At 36.3% G+C, this 27,687-nt stretch overlaps 1 protein-coding gene across 5 annotated transcripts in view; it reads left to right on the top strand.

Annotated features, from left to right (window-relative positions):
* Nup153 (Nucleoporin 153kD) overlaps window positions 1-22,340 on the top strand; it is a 54,409-nt gene extending 32,069 nt beyond the window's left edge. For 2 of the 5 annotated variants that reach the window (XM_067786076.1, XM_067786075.1), the window contains 2 exons: window positions 5,454-5,525; window positions 19,608-22,340. In XM_067786076.1, coding sequence (XP_067642177.1) covers window positions 5,454-5,525; window positions 19,608-20,732 — 1,197 coding nt within the window. In that variant the 3' untranslated portion in view covers window positions 20,733-22,340. Of the gene's footprint in view, window positions 1-5,453; window positions 5,526-14,174; window positions 14,240-19,607 lie in introns of all 5 variants that reach the window. The other 3 variants (XM_067786078.1, XM_067786079.1, XM_067786077.1) reach the window with 3 other exon arrangements.
* Window positions 22,341-27,687: the final 5,347 nt, after the last annotated feature.

Genomic DNA, 27,687 nt, shown 5'->3' with positions numbered 1-27,687 from the left:
TTTTCTTTTTCTGATTTAGTTCATTTTCATTAACTGAATTGGTGTATGATTGCGCTAATATAAAAATGTACATTGTTCCCATGTTATTGTTAACTCACGTTTACATTCTCAATATACTGTGAGCAAGATGTCTACACATTTTAACAGGACAGAAATTATCTTCATATGTGCCGTCAACGTTGTTTATATATTACATTTAAAAAAAATTAATGCAAGGCGCTATAACATCGGAAGAGATTTTAGGCCGAGCTTGCCTCCTTAGCTACATGTTTTAAGCAGACTCCGAACAGCATCTGAAAGGCAGATGAGTTTTCACTGAGCAGCTTTTCATGGCAGAAATACACTCGGAGTGCTTGCCAAATTACTGCCGAGTGGCGACTCCGCTAAGAAAAAATTGTTTCTAAACGGAAAAAGTTATTTCTAAAGGGTGTAGCGGAAGTGTGCTCCCAGATGGTAATCTATATCGCAGGTTATGTATCAAAAACTACTCGATGAACAAACTCTATGCATGTATTCTTTAGGACTGGCTTGCCCTTTGATCTGGAGATATTAAGCAAAATATGCGTATGAGTAACTTTTTTTCCAAAAATTATATCTCGGAAACTAAAATTGCTAGAGTGCTTCAGGTCATTTATCGAGGCATGCTACGCATTTTTTTATTTTAGAAATAAATTTTTTATTAAAAATGTTAAAGAACAAAAATATAAAATTATTTTTTGACGATCCCTGAGAGTTAAAATGACGAAAAAAAATATATGTTAGTCGCCTTAATGTCTGCTCTCGCTCATAGAAAGTACGCGAGGAAAAAATTGGTGCAACAGTTTGGAAAAAATTAAAATGTAATTTACCCGCAATAACTTTCCATTTTATTAAAGGAATTCTTCTCAAAACCTTGGAAAACACCGTGGAGAGTGCAAATATGTATATTAATGGCGCGACTAGTCTTTTGAAAGTAAAAATTAATATTTGTGCTTTTCTGTTATGTTGCTAATATCGACTTCTGCCATATTTGAGTAAAATAGTCTCTAATGCGAAATGTATATCACCTATTGAATATCGTTCAAGCACGGAAGAAAACAATGTGGATTTTGACGTTTATGTTTATTTATTCAATCCATGATTAAATTACTAGATGTTTGTTCCCCAATAATGACGAGAGCTTTGACACTCCCAAATTTAAAAATCTGGACGGGTTTCTTTTTCGAAGTAAGGAAAACGGGGAATAATTCAATCCCCTTATCGAAAATTGTACCATTAGCATTATATGATAATAAATTTGTAAATGACAACAGGTTCAGAGACGTAAAGGTAAAGAGAACCGCCAACAGAACGAATAGTGTGAAACAGTAAACCATCAAATCGCGAGTAGGTAATTCACCATTGGGGAAATGTGGCATGAAATTCGTCAATTTATTTTGATGTAATAACTACAATTTAACTATTGTTTAATATTTTTTTTTAATTACTTTTTTGGGAAATTTTAACGAGAACACCGCTTTTTTGCTAATCTTCAAGTAGGTAATGTGGGGAATTACCGCCAGTTTGACAATTTCCACTGCTGTCCGTCGGTGGCGATTCTCTATAGCTTTACGTCTCAGAACCGGTTTTGGGAGAAATAATTATTTTTCTACTAAATATTTCGTGAACCGATAAAGAGTTATGTTGGTTTGGTCATTCTTTCAGAATTAGTTTGAAGAATACAGAATTTTATTCAAAAATACACTCTCAAAATTTATTTATTTCAAATCTGAGCATAAGATCAATAATGATAACCATGCTGAGATAAAGCGTTCTTAAACCTAATTCTGATATAGGGCGTTTTTGTGACAAATCTTGATATGGGATATTTTTGAAAATATTTTGAGATAGGACGATGTCGAACTGGCAGCGGACATGGGGTGATACTCTATTCAGAAGCATGGAAGTGTTCCGGATAAACCGTTAATTTTTAATATTCGGAACACGTTAGTGATACTACCTCACGAGGTCCGAATATTCGAAATAAGTATATACATAATGTCCAAAATATACATAAAACTATTCCACAAATTCTTAAATGGAGACGAATGTTCTGAACATACGGAATGAATAAGTTAACATGCTCAATGAGTACATTTCGTTATGGCATCCCATTATTTACTAAGGCATTTTTAGGTGAATCGATTACTTGTCCAGTTTTTGGCGTTGAACGATGAATTTTGAATTGGTTTAGGTTTCATATATTTACGAAAGTGTACGATTCCTTGGAGTCCGTACTTTTCATAAAATTACTTATGTTCAGCCACACTAATAGATCGTGACATAGTTAATAAATTCATCATAAAATTTAAATAAATGTTCTAAGAATTATGCAGTTCAGAACTTTTGGGTTTTTGTAAACTGATTGCTTTTTATTTCTCGTACTAATATTATTCGAAAAATCGCAAAGAAAAAACACAGTTAACCGATGTCAATTCGATTTGGGAGCAAAATGTCTGCAATTTTTAAAACATTTTTTCAGTCGAGCAAACCTCTTGTGATTGAATCATGTATTCAGTCTTTGATCAGATAATCTTACAGACTAGAAACAAAAGTAATTAAAAACTAAATAATCAACTTATAACTACACAAATAATGTAAAAACATGAGTAAAGTAAGCAAATAAAAAAATAGATATTGCAAGTTAAAATTAGAGGTACACTTCCAGAGTCTGTGTTAAATTCAGTAAGCGCGCGAAAAATTGGGTCAAAACTACAAGAATTGTCCCTGCAAGCAACCAAGTATAATGGTAAAAATGTACGAAGACTCCTATTAGGTACATTAAATGACACCTTTGCTAAGAGAGCTGAGCAATCCAGAGAGCCAGCGATGAGATCATAGACGAACATTCGTGATGTACTACCCTTTTGGATTCGAGAGGTTGCACATTTATGAGCAAGCAGCGCGAGTAATAGGATGGAATCGGGTCGTCGAAGTTGAGTGAATTTAAACAAAAACGAATAAATTTTCTTTGAACCAATATTGTCAGTGAAATTGAAGATAAACACCAAAGTAATGATAATTATATAGAAATTCCTTTTCAACGGGTTGCATCTATTCAAAAATATTGCGTAATATGTCAAAAAGCCACTGGTATTACGTTAATACTATTACAAACACGAATAAAATTATTTATTAAAAGACAAATATTTATACCAAAAGGGATCGGTCTTGCCCGAAGCATTTAATTGGAAATTATTTTTATGAAAAAGATTTAGCGCAACTGTGGATTTCTCATACCAGTGAAATATGAAAAAACAGAACTAATGTTATTCCTTAATAAAACGTCAAAGAAATCACAATTGTGGTTATTCTGTAGAGTGAACGAACTGGATATGTCCAAGGAGCAAGTAAAAGCTTTGACTGGGTTTTCTTGGGAAGGGATATGAAACATAAGCTCGTTGTGCGAAATGCCAGCACACATTCTGTAACCCAAGCTTTATTTATATTTTTGTTAAAATTAAAGTCCGGGAACTCAAACCAAACAATATCTGGTATTTTTGGCTTTTCTCACCACCAACAACTTTCAGAATATTTTCTTAAGTTAATCAAGCTTTGAAAAAGATATTTTACCGCATTATTTCGGATACAATATATCGGAGACAAGCGAAACATATATAAGACACCGAAAAAGTATCAATAAATATTACCAAAGAAAATCGTACTCTGGTCAAAGAAAGACCAATCTTTGTAAGCCATTCACAATATGGACAGCAACTGGTTTTGTCGTCAATTTTGATGGGCCGTATTGCGGTACTTCAAACGATTCTTCAATAATGAAAATATTATATTGTTAAAACTTTTCGTACTGAAGACATTAATTAATTCAGAGAAGCGTGCTTTATTCAACAAAGTTTTTTTGAGTGTTGCACCAATTTTTTCCTCGCGCACTTTCTGTGAGCAAGAGCGGACATTAAGGCGACACAACAACAAAAACATTGAAGCAAGCTACACTTGGGTACGTGAACATATCAATCTTCATTTATACACATGCATAGAAGGCAACGAAGAGATATCTCACACACACACACATGTTCCGAAGTATTTACTCACACATACACACGCATATGGCTAAAAACTACAAATATACATGTATATAGCTGGTAACCAAGAATGAGATACAACTGTTAATTTACTAGACCTTAGGAGAAATGGGTAAACTAGGAAACCGAGAGTATAAAAACAGCGCAAGCTGGGTAATAACTAATCAGTTTGATTTAAACACGCTATTAGTTGTGAAGTATAAGAGTTATTGTGAAGTACTCCCAAAGTAGTCTAATAAAGACCATTTTGCATTACTGAATATTGGAGTTATTTATTTTTATTTATTATTTTTGTTCTTTAACATTTTTAATGAAAAATATATTTTTAAAATTAAAAAAAAATTGCATAGCATGCCTCGTTAAATGACTTAAAGCCTCACGTTGACGTCTGTAGCAATTTTAGTTTCCGAGATATAATTTTTTGAAAACAAGTTACTCATACGCATATTTTACTTAATATCTCCAGGTCAAAGGGCAAACCGGCCCTGAAAAGTGCATGAATAGAGCTTGTTCTTCGAGTAGTTTTTGAAACAAAACCTCCGATATTGGTTACTATCTGGGGCACACTCACCATATATTTTCCGCTATACCCTCTTAGATGTTGCTTTGTCTGCGGCTTGAACCCAGTAATTTCGGTGTGATAGGCGGAGCACACCACTAACCAAAGCAGCATATTACTTAGATATTAAATGGTGAAATGCATGACCAACAGACTCATGTTCATTGTGACAGTCAGATCAACATATGTATACAATTTTCAAGTTTTTTAAAAGCAGTCTACACTTAGCTTCTATGACTAAAATACAATCAATTCTGAAAATAATAGCCACTACAAAATTCTTTCATATCCATTCCGCTGGCGCTCCGGCTATAAACAATACGCACAAATGTATGATTCATATGTTTTTTTAAGCATATTAAAGGCATTTAATATAACACTCACATTGCGCTATAAACTCAAGTTAATGAGCCATTTTGAAGTTTAACAACAGGTATTAGACACGAAATGCCCCATAAAAGTGTATGGCGCATTGTGAATGTAATATAAGAACCATTTTATTTATTTGAGTAAGAGCATTTTTGCATAACTGTCTGTATTTATGAGTAGAATTTTTCTCTCGTAGTAAAACTTTAATTATTCTTTTTTTACTCTGTATTTTGATGTATAACTTGTCTTCACGTATTGAACTGTGGTGACCTGTGAATATTTATCGCATCCACATATGACAACATGATGTTGCATTTTTATTGACTTATATTGAAACTATCTTCTGCTATATGCCGGATGTTTGCAAATTGAACTGTATGAATGATTGTTGTGTGCCTTGTTGATGTTGACTTATTACAACTATTTCGGGTACTAAAATATATAAACTATGATGCGAAAAGCAGGCGGCGAAACCCTTCCAATTTGGAGCAACAGCATCAGCGCCAGTTTTCAATTTTAGTGGTGGGGCTGTGGAGGTAAATTAGATATATTTTGTGTGGTTTCATTTCATACATCTAACCTTAAATAATAACTCGTTTTATTTTTAATCTATGGCATTAATTACAAACTACAAGTGTCAACTAAGTCATACATACATATATACTAAATACTTACATATATGCATCATTTTATGTGTGGAATTAGTGTTGGAAAACCATCCATAGTTAATGCTCTCGATAGTTTGTGATTGTTTTGAATTGACTATCGATATACCGTCGACAGTTTTTGTTTTAAGTTATCTGGGCTGGGGAATAAGAAAGAAATTCGGCAGGCTAATGTTACACGAAGTCTTGCTTTTAGGGTCTCCAGAGGCAAATAGAAAAGGATACAGTTGAGATTGCCGTAGAGATTGCGGAAACATTCCCAGGCAAACCGATAAAATTGGACAATATATAAAGCACTAGTATTATCCGTCGATTTATCGAAAGGGTCAGTGTGGAATGGAAGTACTTACTACTGAACGCAAAACGCTCCAAAGGACCCTGGAAAAATCGAAGTTCGTGTATCTATGATGTCAGTGGCATAACCCCAGCGGATTAGGGAGCTTAAAATATACCCGCGGCAAGTTTGCCTGTCGTAAGAGGCTACTAAAATACCAAAATGATTCAAGGGGTTGTGTAGCGCAACCTTTTCAAGATGTGCGAGCGCAAATTATAGCTTCTCCAACCCAATTGTCAACCTCACCTACTCGTGGCGAGTCCTGTTTCTTAAGCAGACGAAGGTCTCGCGACCCCAACTTCCTAATGGAACTAGGGGGCGGGAGCGGGATGGTTCAATATTGTCATATTAAGCCCTTCAACATCAATAACAATCCCCAAAACCTTCGGGGAGTGTCTTTATACCTACATAAACCAGCTTACATACATTGTATTTACTGTCCAAAGAATAAACTGTGCAAAGAAGGCAATTGGGAAAAGTTACACAACAGCAAAGGCGTGTTTGTAACAGTTAACCATCGCAGCAGGTGGGCTTCGAATCACATTCCCGACACTCCCGAACTTTGAGGAGATTTACAAAATATAATCGAAACAGCTGTCACTTTATCCATACTTATGTATGACGCGTTGTTTAAATTTTTCCCGAATTCTAAATAAATTAATAACAAAAAATGGCTTCAAAACATATTTTCATACATTAAGCCCCGGTTTATCAGTGGTTGGTTAAGCTAAGCTTAAACTAAGCTTGCTTTAACTCTAGTCAAATTTAAACTCCAGTTAAACTACTGAGCAGCTTTTCAGTCACAGTTTAAGGCCGCCTTTGGGGTATGCTCTTTTGTGCGGCAACATTGGTTTTTGTATTATCTAGATAATTTGTAGATACGGCAACAGCTGAATTTTGTTTACCCAACAAACATGGAAACAAATTCTTCGGCGAAATATATATGTAGTTCCGGAGGTAATATCCAACATCATTATCTAGTTATTCCTAAACCAGATAGTTCTCAAGGTGATACCAACTTCATTCTCCAGTCACTATCCAACCTTTGACAAATTTTGTAAAATTAAAAGTTTTCCAGTTGATCTCCAACGTCATTAATATTTACCAATTATTATCCCAATTTCGAGAGATTTTGAGAAATGTACAGTTCTCAAATGAATATTCAGCCCATTTCTCCAGTTGATATCTTACATTATATATCGAGTTGAGGTGGAGTTGATAAAAATCTCCAAGGTGGTGCCACCAAAACCAACAGCTGTTTATTATGAGAAATAAACCCCTGGGTGATAGCAGTAATGAAGCGTAATTAATCAAGAATAAATTATATAGGCGGTCGCCGTGGTGTGATGGTAGCGTGCTACATCAACATCATTGAATCTTACATTTGAGTCCAGTTAGAGAACCACAAGTTGTTAATTACATTTTGTCAACTCAAGTAATAGCATATTTTGCTTTATAAAAAGTTCCCTCTTTTGAGCTATGATTCTCGAGTTGAGCCATAGCTTCGAAACAACTCTTGAGATTTTAGAAGTATGTATATCAACATGAGCTCTAATGGTCCTCAAGCTCAAAAACTGATAGGTTAACTAGAGTTTAAACCTGGCAGACCAGCCGATTAAGCTTAGCTTAAACTTCAGTTAGAGTACACTGAAAAACTGCGGAATAAGTTTAAGCGTAGTTTAACTGACAAACTTGTACTGAAAAACCGGGCCTTAAAGAACTCGCCGCGACACAAACAAAACGGCTGCTAGCCAATCAGAAATATCATGGGATGCGAGGCACAGAACGAAGTAAAGTAACAAACAAAATAATAGTAAATGGACAAAACTAACCACAATTTAAATCTAGTCAAAAATGTTCTGTTGCCCAGATAAAAAATTATCGATAGTCACACAAAACTTTCGATGGCGGCTATAGTGCCGGATTATTGATACTATCGATAGTTCTCCGACACTAGGTGGAATGTTTTCATTCTATTTGTATGCATTTGTTGTTTTCATTATATATATTCTTTCTTTTATAACAGAAGCACGTCTTACATAATTTTTTAAGCTTTATTAACCCTAATATTCACCTTAAATATTTTCATAACATTTTCATTGCTAAATTGATTATGAAACACTTGCAATCATTCGATGATTTTAACATTTTATATTATTATTTTAGTACCAAACACATTTTATATTATTATTTTAGTACCAAACACATTTTAAAAACTATATTCAAATATGAAAATGTTTTTTTTTTCTTTTTGCACTTCATAGTGTTAGAAAGTTAATAACTTCCCAGTCTGGACTTCTCTATACTGTCTACCTTCTACCAAAAAAAAACTGAATCAATCTAGAATGATTATAAGCTAAAGCCAAAGTCATGCCGACACCTACCAATTGAAATCAAAATTCTTTCTTTTTGTTTCGATTTTTCAGAACTGACTTCTAGTTAACCCCAAACTCTTGCAGAAGCCAACCGATTTTTATATGCCCCTAGAATCATGCAGAAATCAAGATAAAATTATTAGATTTAAATAAAGCCAATAATAATGCAGCAACCATGCATCAAGTTTTAAAAACCAATTTATAAATTGAAATTTTACGAAACATAAATAAAAAGAAGATACAAACATTTTAAAAACTTCTTTTAGACAAATGAATGAAAACGCAGCGGTAAATGTGCCCTTGAACACAGAATAATGTTGATGAATTTTGATTTTGAAATTTTAACAATAAATATTTTGTTCAGCGTATCAGAAACAAACTATGTAGAGCGCAAAACTGAACCTAGGTGAACAATTACTAAAATACTAGATTGAACTCTTCATAGTAAAGAAGATATTAAACATCTATAAAGTGCGATCTACTTTTATGGTTTTTTTTCTGATAGTTGTTGGTAAAATTTCAAAATGAAAATTCACCAACATTACTTATTTCTGTGTTCAAGACACATTTTCATTTCTGATTCAACTGCATAGAGGAAGTATTTAAAATTGTTTTTATCTTATCTTTTTTTATTTTACCCCTTTGGTGCTCTGAACTATGTGTCTTTTAATTTACATCGATCTGTGCTCCTCCTAAAGAAACTTGTTGTAAAATGTATTCTACTTTATTTGGCCTCTCACATACGTTTAAAATTTCATGTCTTTAGCTTACCTGATGCCCTGACCTGTATAAGGTTTTATGTTTCTAGCTCAACTATAAAATCGATTGCAAAGTTCCGCGTGCATTTTAATAGAGCTCTAAGATATTTTCATAGGTTTTAGTCTCTAAATCACTTGAGAACCTCAAGATTCCTACTGATAGGTTTAAATATTAGCAAAACTATAAATTGCATACCAACACAGGGCATAATGCACATGACTGAAAGCTTATTTGAAATAAGAAAAGTTTTAAACTTTACGCTAACCCCAAATATATTTTGAGGAAGTTAGTCTGAAAATAAAAATAAAATAAACACATTTTAAGCACTTCCTTTATGTAAATGGACAAAAATCAGCGAAAAATTTCTCCTTATATAAAGACATATTCTTGTTAAACTTGATTTTTAAATTTTGACATAGAAATTGCAAAAATATTTATGAGAATTAAAAATATAAATCTAAATCTCAGTCCGTGCGCCCCCTAGCGAAACATTTTGTATTGTGTCATCGACCTCTGAATTAAGCTCTAAATTTTTAACCTCTAGCTCATCGAGAAGTTACTTAAAATCCGGTTTCCAAATTATTATCTAATTTTTTCGATCCCTGCGCCACCTAAGGGAATTTTTTTCTCCTTTTGTTCCTTTGTCACGGTGTCTTAACCTGTCTCTGAGGGTTCATGTTTGTAGCTCAATGATAAGTTACTTTAAAAGCGATCTCAAAACACCAAATTTCCAAATTCTTATCTAAATATTTCGATCCGTGCGCCACTTAACTGAATTTTTTCTCCTTTTCTTAAATTTTCTCGGCGTCTTATCCTATCTGTGAAGTTTTACAGTTGTAGCTCAATGACAATTTACATAAAAATCAATCCCAAAATTCCCTCCGTTTCGTATGATTTTTCTAAAGATCTCATTCCGCGCGCCCCCTAGCGAATCTTTTTGTATCGTGTCATTGGCTGTCATCGACTGCTGAATTAAGTTTGAAATTTCAAGTCTCTAGCTCATCGATAAGTTACTTAAAAGCCGGTTTGAAAATTTTCAAATTCTTATCGAATTATTTCGATCCGTGCGCCACCTAACGGATTTTTTTCCTTTTGTTGCATTGTCACGGTGTTCTAACCTATGTGTACAGTTTCACGTTTGTAGCTCAATGAGAAGTTACTTAAAAATCGATTGCAAGATTTGTATGAAAAGCGGACAGACATTCAACCGACTTAATATAAAGGAAGTATAAAGTTAATGTAGTCTGCCAAAAAACAACCCAAATTAGTCGTTTTTGAGTAGCTTAATAAGCTGAGTTTTAGTCAGAAGTCATCCAGAGTGCGATATAGCTGACTAGTTCCAGTTGAGTGTTTCAAATATATGTAGATAGTGAAAGTTTGATTGCATTGCTGGTGCTGTCTACCACCACATATTTTTCTATGAAACACTTCAAACTTAATAAACGACAACAACACCAGTCAGAAGTTTCTTTGTACGAACTTTGATTTGCCTTCATTAAGAAACTTACATTGACCTTCTACATATATCTCCCTTTCTCTTGCTCCATCCTTATTTCTACCCCGTCCTTAAACGTTTCAGACAAATTGAAAAACCCAACTAAGTACGAGGACTTACATTATAAAATAATTTTGTCCTCTTTGCAAATATTAGACGTATTCTGCGACCAATCCTACTTGCTTATTATAATTCTTATAGCTGTGCTATCTGGTTTTGATTTTAATGCCATTGGCAGTATCAGTTCCAGTTTTGAATTTTATAGTGGTTTCGAAATCGGCTTTGGTTTTGTTTCCGGTTTTCGTTTTGGCCAAGGCTTATTTTCTCCTTGCGACTATGGGTTCAGTTCTTATTTTTGTCCAATTTTGATATCCGCTTAGACCCGGGCCCGGCGCCGTTTTCGGTTCAGTTTACGGTTGGGGGTTCGGTTCCAGATTCTTATCAGTTTTAGCCCGGTTCCGAGTTGAGTTTAGGTTTTGGTCCCGGTTTCATTCGGTTCAGGTTGCAGTCTTAGTTTCAGTGCGGGTCCCGATACGGATTGGGTTCTGGTTTCAGTTATATTTCGATCTGGTTTTCGCTCCGGTTTCGGTTCTAATTTCTCTTCCTCCCGGTTTTAGTTTCGGTCTGACTCTGGCAGCGGTTTCAGTTTTGGTTTGAATTCGGGCCAATTTAAGTGCGGCGTCTGCTCGGATTTGTGTCGAGTTAAGAATTTGGTTAAGACTTCAGTCTGGTTTCGGCTCTGGTTAAGATAATGTATATTTCCCTTTGTTCCCCAACCGCAACGAAACCATAAGCATTGTTTTCATCACTTACACCATCATCGTCATAATATATATACCTTCTTTCCTTTTATTTCTTTTTTTTTGTCTTCTTCTTCTTGCGATAAGGAGAATCCTAGAAGGTTTTATGGAGTTTTATCGATGTTGATGGTCCTTTGCCATATATTGATCTGGTACGTGCCTAAAAATAGCGCCATTAAAGCACTAGCCCGAACATCTCGTGAACGATCTTCCATGACAACGTCGAACCTTGTAGATCATCCAACCTCCTTCCGTGAGTATCCTGGTTTCTCCAGATCCTCTCCAGTTAAATAAACAAGATTGACAATTTTTTTTTTTTAATTTATTTATTATTACGGCTGTTTAGGCCTAAAACTTAAACTACTAAGTACAATTCATTATTATATCATTTATTTCAATTGAATATGCTGTTGGAATGCCATGTGATTTCGATCAGCATATTTACTGGCGTAACAAACGGACGAGTCTGGGAGCCAGTCATTTAAGGAAGGTTGGAAAGAACGCGTTTCCAATCCTCCAGGACTCCCAGCTTAAGGCAACAAAATTTGGAACTTATATTTTTCAATTATATTTGTATTTTAAGCTGTCGGAATGTATTGGTCTCCGATCAACACAGCTAAACATGTCTTTGGATGTTGGAAATTGAAGTGTACCCAATCACCCCTCAACTTTGTTTAGTAAAGACGCTGTCGGAACGCATGAAGATTCCGATCAGCACATCTCAAAATATATTGGGAGGTTGAAAAGGACGTGTTTCCAATCCCCCCTGCTCCAACTTTTGTTTGACCTTATTTTGGTTACACATCATATAATTTTATTGTTATATTAATGCTGTCGGAATGCGAGTGATCCCGATCAGCAACAGTAAATATAGGCTGAAAATACCAAATTCCAGCGAAATTTGTTGTTGGAACTCTCTGGAGTTACAGGTGGCGACTGATTTTCTTTTCCTTAGGGCCGGGTGCATTGTATTTTGCTGCTACCAGTATTACCATTCCCTTTTCGCGCTCCAGTATCGGTATGTCATGTAAAAAATAAAAGAAAAAAAAACTTTATCTTATTTTTTTAAAGGTATTGTGATTAGGAAGTTAATTGAAATATTTCAGGCCCTTATAAAATATATTTTGCTTGTCCACTTCTGTTTTGAAAAGAGGTAATCTAAAATTATTGTTTTCTCTGATTACGTATGAATGTGCATCATTTACATATCTAAGCTTTTCGCTGAGGTATGTTGGTAATTTACCGTGATTAATATTATATACAAATTTCATACTGTGGTAGAATATGAGCTGTTTTATACTCAACCAGTTTAGTGCTTCTATCATGTTATCAATGGGAGTATCATACCTCATGTTTAATATAAATCTCATAGCTTTATTTTGCATAACTTGTAGCTTATCTACCTGAGTTACATTGGCCATAAAGAATATTGTGGGACAATATATGAAATGCGGCTCTATGATGGATTTATACACTTTCAGTTTGTATTTTCTACTGATAAATTTGCATGACCTTTTCCAAAAACCAATTTTCTTGCCTATTTTGGCAACTATATAATCAATATGATCATTAAATTTTAATTTATTATCAATCTGAACCCCTAAGTACTTGAAAGTTTTAACTTCGTTAATGTTTGAGTTCATTATTTTTAGCTCAATATTACAAGATTCCTTATTCATCGCTCTAGATATGACCATAAAATGGGTTTTATTAACATTAAGTTTAAGCTTATTGTTACAAAGCCACCTGTATAGGGTGTTCAAGTCTTCCTGCATTTTGCTCCTAGCTAACATGATATCAAGTTCACTTACTTCGAGCAGTGCGTCATCCGCAAAAAGCCTTATTTTACTATGTTTTAGCGCCGAAGATATATCATTTATATATATGTTAAATAGGACCGGTGCCAAAACCGATCCTTGTGGCAATCCAATTCCTGTCAATACCTCTTCCGAGACAACCGACTCAATGGCTGTTTTTTGTCTTCGGTTACCTAAAAAGCTCTGAAACCACTGCAGCTCGTTGCCCCTAATTCCAATTTTTTCTAATTTTTTAATCATTATATTTCTGTCTATAGTTTCAAATGCTCTCTTCAAGTCGATAAAAACCGCAAGTATACTTTTCTTTGATTTGCGTTGGAGAAGCTATTAACTGCGGTGGCAACCCTTTGAAAGGACTACACAACCCCTTGAATCCCTCTATCCCCAACCCCTTCTTTCCCTTCCTACCTTATGTTTCTTCGATTTGTTTTTCATTCATTGTTTTGATTTTGTTTCTGTACTGATTTGGTGTCGGATTGCCTTCATATTAACTTAACTATGAATATTATTCCCACATTACGCTTACACTTACATTCTGAATTCCCTAATACTGTGAGAAAAGATGATGACGAATCTATAAAAAAGTAGAGATAAGGACGTTAGTCTTAGATTTTGTATGTAGTATATTTGTTACTTTGATACTTTTGATACTTGCTGGAGAGTAAATAACTATAAATCCTAAATATTTGCGTTTGGGCCCAACTTGGGGTTAAGTTAAGAAGTAAAGTGCGCTTCTCCTTGCAACTTTGTTTCCCAACTGGGATATCGTAGTGTTCCATATTAAATACAAATTTGAGAAGGCAAATTTGTAGGGCGATCTTGCACCAAGCTGCCGATTTTTACTGACAAAGGGAGGATATATTTGATTTAAGGGAGTTGCAAGCAGACACACATACATTTCTACTCGATTACTAAAATTTCAATTTAACTTCTTTTGCAGGCCACACCGAATGCACCTTTCCAATTTAATGCAGGTAGTGCACCTGCTTCAAGCAATATATTTGCGTAAGTATAGCAGTGGATTATAAAATAAATATGTAAAATTACCAACTGATACAATGAAAAAAAAAAAAATAATAAAAAAAAAAATAGAAAAATGTAAACTACTGCTAAAGGAAAGGAGGTGTTTGCACGGCAACGAGATGAACTATTTGATTTCAAATGATAAAGGATGCACCGATGATATATTTATTTACCTTATAATCATTTTACATTAATTACAATAATCACATTTGTATCAGCAAATTCACTAACCCTTAACTAATTTTGTTTCGCTTTGTTTCGTTCCTTTAAATTAAAACATTTTAAAAATATTTTTATTTGCCTTCAAATATTATAATTTATTAAATTTTAATAAGATCGAGGCAGTTTAAAAAATTGAAACACAGTTTAAATTTTTATATTTCAATTTTATTTGGTCGATATTTCGATCTCATTCTGAGATCATCCTCAGGAACTGTGGACAAAAACAACAATTAGTTAACATGTAAACAATTTTCAAACCCTAAACATAATACCACTTACACAATTGAATATGTTTTACCGACTAACAAGATGTACGAAAAAAGAAAGCGTAGAAGTCAAATAAATATGAAAATATAAACAATTTAAAACACCGTAAGTATAAACAAAAATCTACAAAAACAACAATACATAGGATGACGAACAAAAAGAAATAATCATTTGCATTAACATACAAATGTACATATGTACATATATATTTGTCATCCCACTGCATTTGTTGTGTTGAGCTGCAATTCTAACTAGAACAGTCTTGTTGTCTTAAAACTAAGTCGCGGTAAACGCGCGCCAGCTGATCAGTGTCTATTTTATAATTCATTTTCGTGTCATTAGGGGTGTTCGTTATGTGCAGCATTTCTAAAGTATATCTTTTGCCGTAATTTTTCTCCTCGTGTAAAATGGATACATTATCGAAATCGGGATAATGCCCGGTATCTTTGCAATGTGATGGCAATGCCGTCTTATTGTCCGAAAAACTGCTTCTTAATTTCACATTTGACCTGTGAGCGGAAATCCTTGTCTTGAGTTTCATTTTTGTTGTCCCCACATATACCTTTTTGCATAAGTGGGACCCGTCACCATTACACGGAATCCTGTAAACTACATCAGACTTCTCTTGTTTGGGAATTCTATCCTTTGTATTGCTGTAGAGTTTTCTTATCGTGTGTTTATAAGTTGACGCGATCTGATATTTATCTCTGTCATAGAGCTTTGAAAATTTTATTCTTTCCGTTATTCCTGGAACATGAACTACTGATTTGTATATTTTTCCCTCTCCTTTGGCTATGTTGGTTCTCTCCTTATTTTCGGTAAAGTATGTTCGAAGTAATTGCTTTATGGTTTTCATAGGGAAGTCATTCTTTGTCAAGGTTACTTTTATTTCGTCAATATTCTTTCCGCGAAAAATCGTGTCGCTCATCGAGAGAACTCTTCTAATGAAATTGCTTGCGGTGTTTATAATTGTTTTTTTGTCATGTTTTGAATTAAAATTAATAAGTCTTCCAGATGCCGTGGGCTTTTTATACCAGTCAATCAACAATTTGTTATTCTTTCTGATAATAAGAGTGTCTAAGTAGGGTAGCTCTCCATCTTTTTCCGTTTCTATTGTAAATTGAATTGATTTATTGAAGTTGTTAAGATCGTTGAGCATCTTGTCGACATCTTGTGTCCTAACAATCGCGAACAAGTCGTCAACGTACTTAGTTAATAAGCGCGGTTTGTTGGCAGTTTCCATCATGAATTTGGATAGTAGTTCCTCCATGACTATATCTGCTACGACAGGTGATGCTGGTGATCCCATAGGCATTCCTGACCGTTGCTCATATATTTTTTCATTATATTTAAAGTAACGATTTTCCATTATGCAAAATTTAACTATGTTTAAAAACAGCTCTTGCGTTAACTTTGTATGGTCTTTTAATTCATTCCATTTTGAGGATATTATCTTTAATGCCAAGTCTACTGGAATGCTCGGGAATAAGGACACTACATCAAAAGACACTGGAATCTCATCATCATAGATATAGGTATTATTTATTTTTCGTTTGAATTCAATCTCATCTTTAACATTAAATTTAGACGATTTAGTTATATTTTCCAATATGTTAACAACATATTTGCATAATTCATACGACGGTGAGCAAATAGAGGAACAAATAGGTCGAAGTGGCGCCCCTTCTTTGTGAATTTTAGGCAAACCGTAAATTCTAGGTGGGTTGGCAGTTTTGCTTAAAAGTCGCTGTTTTTCTATTTCATTGATAACACCGTTATCAAGCATTTTTTGAACTAACGCATTGTTCTTCTCTTGTAATTTACTAGTAGGGTCTCGTTTTAACACTATATGTTGAAATGTTATTAACAATCGTTTGCATCTTTCTATCATATTCGGCTTTTTCCAACGCTACCGTTACATTACCCTTATCTGCATTTAGAATCAGTATATCTTTATTCTTTTTCAGAAATGTTTTTGTGGCGAGTACCGTTTTGTTTATAAATTTATCCCTAGCAGAAATTTTATTCCTATTAAGATGCTCGTGTATAAGTTTAGTAAAATTACTTCTTCCTATTTCTTGTTTTTCTTTGTCTTCAATAGTGCGTATAACATTCTCCCCGTCTGCTATAAGTTGGAATAAAGGAAACTCTTTATCTTGAATTGGAAGGGCATATTTCGGACCCAGAGATAAGAGCCAACGAATGTCTGTGGGAAAATCTATAGATGAAATATTATGAAACCATTCTGGGACCACCCTAATATTTAAATTTTCTCTTTGTCTACTTTTGAGATTTTCGTATTTCTTAATTTGATTGGTTTTAATCTGCGCCGTTTGTTTGGTCGCTAACAACTCCTCACTTTGAAAAAATTGAGTGGAATGTGTTGCTTCAAGACATTGAGTTATCAGTGCTCTCAATATATTTACCTCTTTTTTGTTGTGTCTTAAAATTTCATGCTTGATGTTGATTAAAAGGTTGATGAGTTTGCTTTTCACATTATTTATAAATGTGGCCACCACTTTGGAAAATTTTTTCGGTATTTTGTTGTTGCTGGTATTATTAGTAATTACGTATATTATATTCTTTGTTGCATTATCAATAAAATTAGGAGTTAAGCCATCTCTTCTGCACCTTTCCAAAAATTTAGTTGATGTTGTTAGTCTTGTGACTTGTTTCGTAATATGTTGGTAGTGTTTTATGTATTTGTTGGTCTGGGCGTCATAGTTATACTTGATGTTTTTGTACACTCTGGTTGTACTGTTTTTCTCTCGGTGTGCTCTCCGTTTGAACATTTTAAAAACATATTCAATTGTGTAAGTGGTATTATGTTTAGGGTTTGAAAATTGTTTACATGTTAACTAATTGTTGTTTTTGTCCACAGTTCCTGAGGATGATCTCAGAATGAGATCGAAATATCGACCAAATAAAATTGAAATATAAAAATTTAAACTGTGTTTCAATTTTTTAAACTGCCTCGAGCTCATTAAAATTTAATAAATTAAAACATTGAAATATTGTGTAGTTGCAGTTTTGTGCTCTCGTCTACATTTTTGTCATTTTAGCACAGTGTGAAATATTTACCGTTTAATTTAATTTCGTTAACATTTGTTTGTGTTTAGTATCTCATTTCTTGTTTTTGTTGTTTTTAAGACGTTCATGTTCTTTATTTCTTAATAATCGGTATAACACAATAAATGCATCCTTAGAAAAAAAAAATAAATTACTGTGTTGTTCTCCTTGAGCAGAAGTTTAACATTTCCATTTTTTCCAAATTTTACAAAAAATATAGTTTAAAAAAAACTAAAACACACGCAAATATGGTGCCGTTTTAGTATCTACAATCAACTTAGATATTTGATGTTATAGCACCATAGCACAGAGGTTCGTGTCTCCGCTATTAAGCACAACTCGTTTTGTAGCGAGTTATTTAACCACTGCCGCGCCTAGGCTAGAGAGTTACGAAAAAGCATACACACAAGTGAAGCTAATATAAGCGTTTAAAAAAAAAATCGAAGGGAACAGAGAATAAATTATATTTAAACCATAGAATTGCCCAAGTATAACGTATTTCCCTTGCTTCCGTTCCATAATAATATATGTCATTGGAAAGGTAAAGGAGTCAGCTCCCTTTTCAGCTACTAAAAAATAATTTAAAAAAAATATTTACATATATATACTTTCCCCTATTTACCTCTGTGGAGATTGGCGGGACGGGACCTACATGTTTTATGACAACTCCGACTGCAAGACAGATGCATTTTCACTAAGAGCTTTTCATGGCAGAAATACACTTGGAGTGTTTGCCAAATCACTTCCGAGGGGTGAGCCCGATTAGAAACACTTTTCTAATTGAAAACACTTGTTTCTAAATTTTTGATGTTACGATTAATCTATTATTCGATTTTCGATTCTTGTACGTTTATTAATCGAATTTCACTATTCGAATATTTGGTTTGTTTAGATTATTCGAATAGCCGCAACTCAACTACCACCAAAATCAAACTTTCAATATTATCGGCGTTAGGTTAGGATGAACTGGCCGAGTTTGCGCATCTTTATACTTAAATTCAGTGGATTATAACTGCATTCATGAAAATGCCTCAAGAACTCGAAATAAAAAATTTTACAATGTTGCTTATTTGCTATGAAAGAGGACTTTTGTGCCACTATTTATTATATCTCGTATGATGTTACAATTGCGGAATATAGAGAGAATGCCCACTGTTATTAAGTCTTGCTTATTTAAAAATAAGCTGAGGTCTAATAGTACAAAAATTCTACAAAGTTTCATCGAAATTGTAGGTATTAAAAACTTTGGGTGGTGCACTTAGGAAATTTCACCCAATATGTAGGTATGCATGAATCTCTGAAACTACATGAAGACTAAACTGGGATGTGTTCGAACGAAAGTTGTTGCAGCAGTGTTACTTTTTATGACAGAGTATCACGTTTTCTTCGTCGAAATTTGAGCAGCTGTGGCAACGTCCCGCGTTTGTTGAACAAAATGTGGATAATCTAATGATCATCACTAGCAAATCATATGCAACATTAACATTTTCACTGCGCTTTTGACGGACATCAGACGCTTGAGTATCAGCAGCATTCCTTCAATGAAGCACCACATTAGCAAAACTGATTTTTTCATTTGGAATATCAAACACATCCCCACTTTCCGAGAATAAAGATATTGTCCAAGGTGCGGAGTTTCCTGTGGACACTAAATTAAAGTCATAATTTTAGCAGTTTTATTTTGAATAGCTATCCGGTGTATATGGTTTCTTTTCTACTCGAAGAATACTATAACACATTTTTATTTACTAAACATTAACACTAATTCAAATTACAATTCTTGTTTTCACAGACCGACTCCAGCAGCAGCAAATGCAACGGGTGGTGTCATGCAGGCTCGACGCAAAATCCGTCAAACGACAAGACGTCCTACACCACGGTAGAGCAATTAAAAAAAGCTAACGCCTCTAAGGGCGTGGAACTACAAAAACATAAACAACTGACGGGACAATTACGAGGGTCAAGACAGATGAACAACAAACATGACGACAATAACACCAGCAACAGTAAAGTTACAGCAAACGCGCAGAACGATGACGAGTCAAAGGCATCAAAAACAATCCAATATGTTTATGACGGCGAAAAAGCAGCAACAGCAACTAAAATCATGAATAGCAGTAAACGACAGAATATTATTAGAATAACAAGAACATCAGGTAGTCAAACACTAACAATGTTGAATAAAAATGTGGGAATGGTGATGGTTGGGAATGGAAATAAAAATAAATATGGCTATAATGATGATGTAAATAATGCCAATAAACCCAAAATAGCATTAAATAAATATAAATATGTTCGTAAGCCCGATAATTTGAAACAAAATTCTTGTAATGATGTAACAGCAAAAAATTTTTTATCAATTGATTGTAGCAAAATAATAACTACAGGGAAATTAAATTTATGTAAAAACAAAATGCCCGGTCATCATCATATGTCAGACGATGAAATACGTTGTGTGAAGCGTAGCATACTCGTACAAAAAAAATTCAATAGAAATGCAGGAGAAGAATGTGTTGTAGTGCCCACCACGTCTGTTGAATTGGCGCCACGGTTCACGTCAAATCAATTTCGCAAAGTGAATTTGAATAATATCGTTTCCATAGCAAGATCAAAAGTAATAGAAAATAGAAATGAAAAGATTAGTAAGGCAATTGGTGATGGTACCTTGCTTACGTCAACAACGACGTCATCACCAGCATCAGCCATACTTAATAAGTATCGCTTGGTGCGTTGCAGACAAGAAAACTCCAAGTTGAATACGGTGCAAAGTCAGTCAGTTGAGTCCTTGACAAAGGATAAAAAAGACCAAACAGAAGATGAACGCATGAATATTGCTCGTAAAGTGTGTAACTCGTTTGTTATCACTAAATCCAATAGAGCTCAAATTGCGTCCGATGTTACAAGCGACAACTCTTAGAGCTCTATTGCGACCATCAGCGCATATGCTGCGGCACAATGCATTAGTTATGTGGTCACGGATTTAAAATGATAGATATTTCAACAAAAGTTGCAACATCTATTATTTATTTACAAAATGCGGTTATACATACATATATATCACAGAAATGGACGCGACGGGTTCCATTATTATTGATTTCAAATGGTTATATAAACCTATTTACTATTTTTAAGTGCTCTACTATTGTATAAATGAAAAGAAAAAAATATTAACAGTTAATAACGAAGTTATAATAGGTAAAAGATGAAATTAGAAAATAAAGAATATCGAAAATGAGATAAAAATGAATTTGTAAGAAAAGCTTCAAGAAATATGAAAAAAATAAGACCAACACACTCGTATATAAATGTTAATAAGAAAACTATTGTACTACAACTGCATAAATAGTAAGATGGTAAGAATGTAAGGAGGAGGATGGGGTATACGTTTTTGAAAAAACAGATTGAGGTGGCAGGATTAAATGAAGGTTGTTGAAACTTAAAGCGTGTCGGGTTAAAAAGCGCAAACGTTTATCCTCGTATGTTTAATTGCTACATACCAGCGTGTTTTATAGCCAAAACAAAATAAGAGCGTGGCTTCGATGTAATTTTGTTTTATGTCGAAAAAACTGTTACTAAATTTAAGTGTCTACTTCATTTTTAAACATGACTGTGCCCATATATGTAATACTCCTATATTGCTAATATAAAATGCTCGCAATGTGTTTTGAATTCGAAATGAAAACAAGACAGCCTATAAAATTTATGTGATTGTGACAAAAAATAAATAAATTTAGGTACATTAAATTATTGAATACAAAAACAAAAACGTTTAAACAGCAATATATCGGCACCCTGATGTTTGGGAATGTACCTAGCCTTTTGTAGCAATATAGGAGCATTACATATCCCTCATTTACTTCAATAGTGTCACAACTCAAAAAACATGACTTTTATAACCGTACCCAATAACATGATCTATGTTGTATAAAAAAATCCTTGTGATCCGTTACAAATTTACCACGTGCTATACAAATGAAATTATGCCTTTATATGCGCAACATACGGCAGTTAAAATCTTTGAATGGCTCTCCTGGGAAATTGTGTTTTTTGAGTTATGACACTATTGAAGTAAATGAGCGACATGTATATCACTGTGCCACATACTTTTTAATTCCCTCTCTTTGTAAAGTATGTATACTTAAAGCGCTCCAACAACCGCGGTTTTACTCATTTTAATTATTTTTCTTTTGAAGAAATAAATTATCGAGGCATTCATGTTTGGTCACTTTGGCATTGTTAATTACTTATATGGACATGTTCTACTATCTACATTTACAAATATAAAATGTTGCTATTTATGCAAATTTACATATACATACATAAACACTATTATATTTTGTTACTTTTATAACAATAATATTCTTTTCAACTTGAAGTATGTTAACATCATCAAAATGAAAAATCTTAGTCTAATTGAATAATTTGAAATTTGTTTTTGTAATACATAGAATAGATGCAAACTTAACCCGAGGAAAACCGCTAAATTTTCATAATTATACAATAAATTAATGTAAATATAAGCAAACTTTTTGATTATTTCTTAATTGATTAACCGTTCAAATGGTTTTGACCGTTCAACAAGTCGGGTCAGTCGCTTCTTCGTGGGGCTAACTGGCGCCAATTGGTAACACCAAGGGAATTTAAATCGGTCTCCACCTGGTCCTTTCAATCGGACTGGGACCTGCCCAAAGTGATTTGTAGAGTATGATTTTCCTTTGCCGAGGGAGGTATTTACATTTCAGTGCCTTAGTCCAAAGTAGCATTTATTAGCAGGAGTGATTCTTCGCTGGATGGACAAGGACATCAAATATATTCTATCCGCTTAGGGAAAATTAAATGTATTTGTTGTGTTAACAATGCTTCGTCCGGGGAGTCCGTATCGTGTTATACGATCACGTATAGAAAGCCAATTTCACTCAAACGACAATTATGAATCTTTCAAAGCTTCATAAAATTAGTTTTTCATGAAATTGCACGACGCAATAAAACCAGACAGGTGAAGTCAGTATTACAAAATAAATGGAGTCGCATTTGACAAACCTTGCCCTCATAAATTGAAGTGTTGCTTCTGGACTTATCTGCAGCACTAATTTTGTTAGTGTCATCAAAAATACTACATTAATGCCTTTCTGAAATAAGAAGTAAAGCGTAGGGTTTTATTTCCTTTTCCTGAGAGGAAATGAAAAAGTTTAAGTCAACGGAACTGAATGGCTGAGCCTTAGGATCAGAGTATCACATTGTTCACAACTAACTGTTCTCTAAGGCTGGAGAAATATATTTTCCATATTTGTTGAATCCATGTGTTCCCACGTCCAAAAATTTTCTAGATAATGAAAAACCAATGTTGCCGTACAAAACAGCCTACCCCAAAGGCCACATTTTCACAAGTACCTCTACGGGCAGCGATTCCGTGTTAGGACAGACCACACAACGATGAAATGGCTCCTGCAGTTATGTAATCAAGAAGAGGAATATGACTCTTCCATTGAGCAACGAGGAGGTAGTACCCATGGGAATACTGTTGCAATGTCACGAACACCATGTTATTTGGAATGCAAACACTGTTCGAAAGCTGAAGCTAACGAAGATACAATTGGTCGACTAACTACAATGGCGTATAAAGATGAATGGGACATGGAACAACTAAGGAAGTGTCAACTGGAAGGTACAGATCGGTCAGATGTTATGCAAGGCGCGAACGAAACGATGGAACAGTTTACAATTGATATCCGGCTTCCTGTATCGATGGGAGTGTGAGGATAGTCAATGTAAGAGGAAACTGATAGTTGTTCCAAGGAAAAGGATCTCTGACGTCCTCAGTGAGTTACATAACGGTCCAAGCGATTCTATTGGGTTGGTTGCCGTCAGTCGGTCACTGAGTGTATTGCCAATTGCGATGTCTGCAGCAGAGCTAATGGACTCAAAACCCGAAGTCAGGGCCAGATGAAGCAGTATATCTCCAATGCACCACTTGAAAGGATCGCCATGGATGTCGCAGGTCCATTTCCTACTAGCAACTGCGGAAACAAATACATAGGGTGCTTAAGAAACCCCTCTTACTATACTGGGCAGCCATAAGAAGAGCAGCCCCGTTGCTCAGCAAGCCACAACAAGTACCCGCTGCTGCTCGCGCCCCACGGCGCCTCCAACTCATACGGCTGCTCCCACTCATACCTACAATTTCCGTAGTAGGGTCGGGAGCACTGCCAAGCATCAGCTCCTGCCCCTGTCTTCTCCCCCCTCTTTTCCGGCAGCAATTGTGTAGGTCAGGGAAACAGACTCTTAGTCCCTACCTCCCTTTGCGCCGTTTGCCAGCACAGAATATATATGTTTGCGACATCCGCCTAATGCAGCTCCAGCCTTGGACGGTGCCACTTTCCTAGATGTTCTGTTCTCCGCGACGGCAACCCCCCACGGGTTTCATTGCGCCATGTTGCCAGGTCGTAAACCCAAATACACAGGGTATCCCAATGCTTACCCAAGGACGTGCAGTCCCAGGGCCACAACAACGGTTGCGTCCCAGCCTTTCACAACTCAGGCATAGTCACCCATCACTTACTCCCAGAGTGACGACGTCTCCCCCGCTGCACTTCAGAATTCTGCAGTTAAACTGTAATGGATTAACTGGGAAGATCACAGAGATAGTCGGTTTCCTGAAGGGGCACAACATTCGCATTGCTGCGATTCAAGAGACTAAACTCACAGCAAGATCTGCTCTGCAGACCTGCTCTGGGTATAATGTTCACAGAAAAGATGGCGAGAGCGGAAATGGAGGCAGCCTCGCGTTTATCATACACCACTCGGTGCAATATCACATATTTGATCCCGACATCGGCCGCACGGACAGTGTCTTAGAACGTCAAGGCTTATCTGTTCGGTCAGGCGATGCAAACCTAGAAATCATTAACATCTACATCCCTCCTGCCACCTGTTGCCCCAGTGGATACCGCCCTAACATCGGCGCCTTACTGGCAATAATCGCATTATCTTAGGCGATTTCAATGCCCATCACGATCTATGGCATTCAAACTTGCAGGCAGACAGTAGGGGTGAGATGAGTGCTTACAGGAGTCCCTGTCTTGGTAGACCTACCTCCGGTGTAAAACACAGATCAATGTCCGTTGATATTCGGCCCAACAAGTTGGTACCAATCAGTGAGCTGGGGTGTTCAAGTCCACCAGCCTTGGCTTGGCCGAGGAGGACTATCCACCCTCCTCTTCCATTTTCGGGTAATGGCACCCGGTTGCACGGCAACTTCACCGCGAGTTCCGTGCTTGCCTCAGTATCCCTCTCATTGATTTTATAATCTCGGGTATCTAATTGTCAGGTCAATCAGATCAGATTTGTGTTTTGTCGCAATTTAGGAATGTGACCAACCTTTTCTGTCCTGCAGTGTTACAACAATGTATAATACATTGTTAACGACAGAGCTGATTTTGCTCAGACATTGCTTGAAGGCGGCACCTCCCTCCAACGCTATGCACCACATGTTATGATCAAAAACGCCCGTTCGCCGTGAACCAACAACCGATGTAATCTATCAGCGCAAGTGTCTTTCCTCATGAATAGCTACTTAAATGTTCTGTAGAGTGAGAGCGTCATATAATTCCTTGTGAATAAAACTATCTGTTGTTTGGTCAACAGACAGTGATGCTCACAAGTACTTACGACACAAACACTCGCAAGATACATCTTCACTAATTATGGTAATAATCCACTTGCGCATCAAGACACATCTCGCTAGTCACAGGTACTTGTGCGTTTATGATCATGTTGCAACTGATGTTGCAACTGAACCCAGCTAAACGTTCTATTCAGTTTTATGCAACTTTGTTCTGCATTATTTGCTACTGTGGTATACAACTTCTAATAACTCGCTTCGTTGTATAATCTTCCTCATTATTCTTCAATTACGCTTCGTTTTATTCCACAATTTAGGGCTGTGGCCAACCTTTTCAACCATAGACCTGTGTTGGGGGGCTTTCCCGCCTCAGCAATATCCTTGCAACAGCAGCTTGCCACACTGCAGTGATCTAACATCGTTAAATCTGCCACATTTTTGGATGTGGCCATCCATTCTGCGAACGCCTCCTATTCGCTACGCAGTCTAAAGCAGCCTCAAACATCTCAAAAGACGAGGTGAGTACCGGCCCACTCGCACAATTATCGATTGTTTTTCGGCTGACGATAGACATACGTTTCTTCTTTCACCATCTTTCAACCGTGTTTCACCATCTTTCTCCGGCATCTCCGGTTGCCACAATTATGGGATGTGGCCAACCTCTCATCTGCCCCTCAGGTCAGTTTCTCAATGAAATTTGGGTATCTGTGACAAGCAAGAGACCGAATTCCCTTGGGTCTAGGGTCCCCAAGGGAAAACAAGTCTACTCAGAGCGTGTCATAAATAAAAAAATAAATAAATGTAAGGCGCGATAACCTCCGAAGAGATCTAAGGCCGAGCTTCTCTTCCAATTTGCGTCGTGCTCCTCTTGATTTTCCTACAAATTGGCCGGACGGGACCTACATGTTTTATGCCGACTCCGAACGGCATCTGCAAGGCAGATGAGTTTTCACTGAGAGCTTTTCATGGCAGAAATACACTCGGAGTGCTTGCCTGTCACTGCCGAGGGGCGACCCCGCTTAGAAAAATTTTCTTCTAATTGAAAAACCTTATTTCTAAAATTTTGATGTTGCTTTGCCCGGGAGTTGAACCCAGGGCATACGGTGTGATAGGCGGAGTCATAAAGTGAACTCTTATTTGAAACCACAACCACCGCGATGCTCCCACAAGGGGGCCATCCCAGGACAGGAGGTGAGACCTGAGTACAAAGCACCGTACGATGCAGTGCATCAGATCACACCGAGTACGCCCGGTATACCTACCGTGGGCATATTCTTTCCCCTAGCCCACAGGGGTAGTAGAGGTGAGATGTTGGCGAATCAAAAAGAAGAAACCACGTTCTGCACAATAAACGGAAATGCCCCCATACGTATGGTAGGAAGCTGTCACAGTTCGCCGGTCATATCTATCGTGAGCGCAGGACTCGTAAACTGCGTCAACTGGCAGCCGATGGTAACATTGGCATCCGACCAACTGCCTATACTTATTTCGCTCGAGCGTACCGCCGACTTCGTCGTCACAGAAAAACGCACTTTCATAAAATTTAAAAAAGGAAAGTGGGAAGAAAACAAATCCTTTACAGACAACCGCTTTGCTGTCTTCCCTATCCCGACTGATGCTCGCCAAGGGTTGCGTGCTGTCCGCAATGTCATCGAATCCGCCTCGGCTCGCTTCATTCCCGCCGGTAGAATTCCCGAAATTCGGCCTCAATTTCCGGCGGAGACCGCAAATTTAGCTAGAGAACGTGACTTTATAAGACAGCTCGATCTCGGCGACCCCCAAATAAGGGATATAAACCAACGCATCAAATTGCTTGTGGATGAACACAAGCGGTCGAAATGGGAGGAGCACCTAAGCGGTTGTAACCTCTGCCGGTGTAGGTAAGCTTTGGTCCACCGTAAAGTCCCTATCGAATCCGTATAAGCACAATGACAAAATTTCCATTGCTTTTGGAGATGAAGTGCTGTCGGATGCGAAAAAAATGCGCGAGCGCTTTCTGCCGACAATATATAATGCATTCTACGACCGACAAAGATAGACGGAGGGCCAACAACGTAGTCTACGCCCCCACTACCTGCCAGCGCCCCGCTGCCCAGCAAGCCACAAAAAGAACCCGCTGCTGCTCGCACCCCACGACGCCACCAACTCATATGGCTGCTCCCACTCATACCTACAATCTCAGTAGTAGGTTCGGGAGCATTGCCGAGTATCAGCCCCTGCCCCCGTCTTCTCCCCTCTTCAGGCAGCAATT

The sequence above is a fragment of the Eurosta solidaginis genome, chromosome 4, assembly GCF_040869045.1.
Source record: "Eurosta solidaginis isolate ZX-2024a chromosome 4, ASM4086904v1, whole genome shotgun sequence".
In the NCBI taxonomy this organism is placed as follows: Eukaryota; Metazoa; Arthropoda; class Insecta; order Diptera; family Tephritidae; genus Eurosta; species Eurosta solidaginis.
This window is presented reverse-complemented; position numbering and strand designations above follow the sequence as displayed.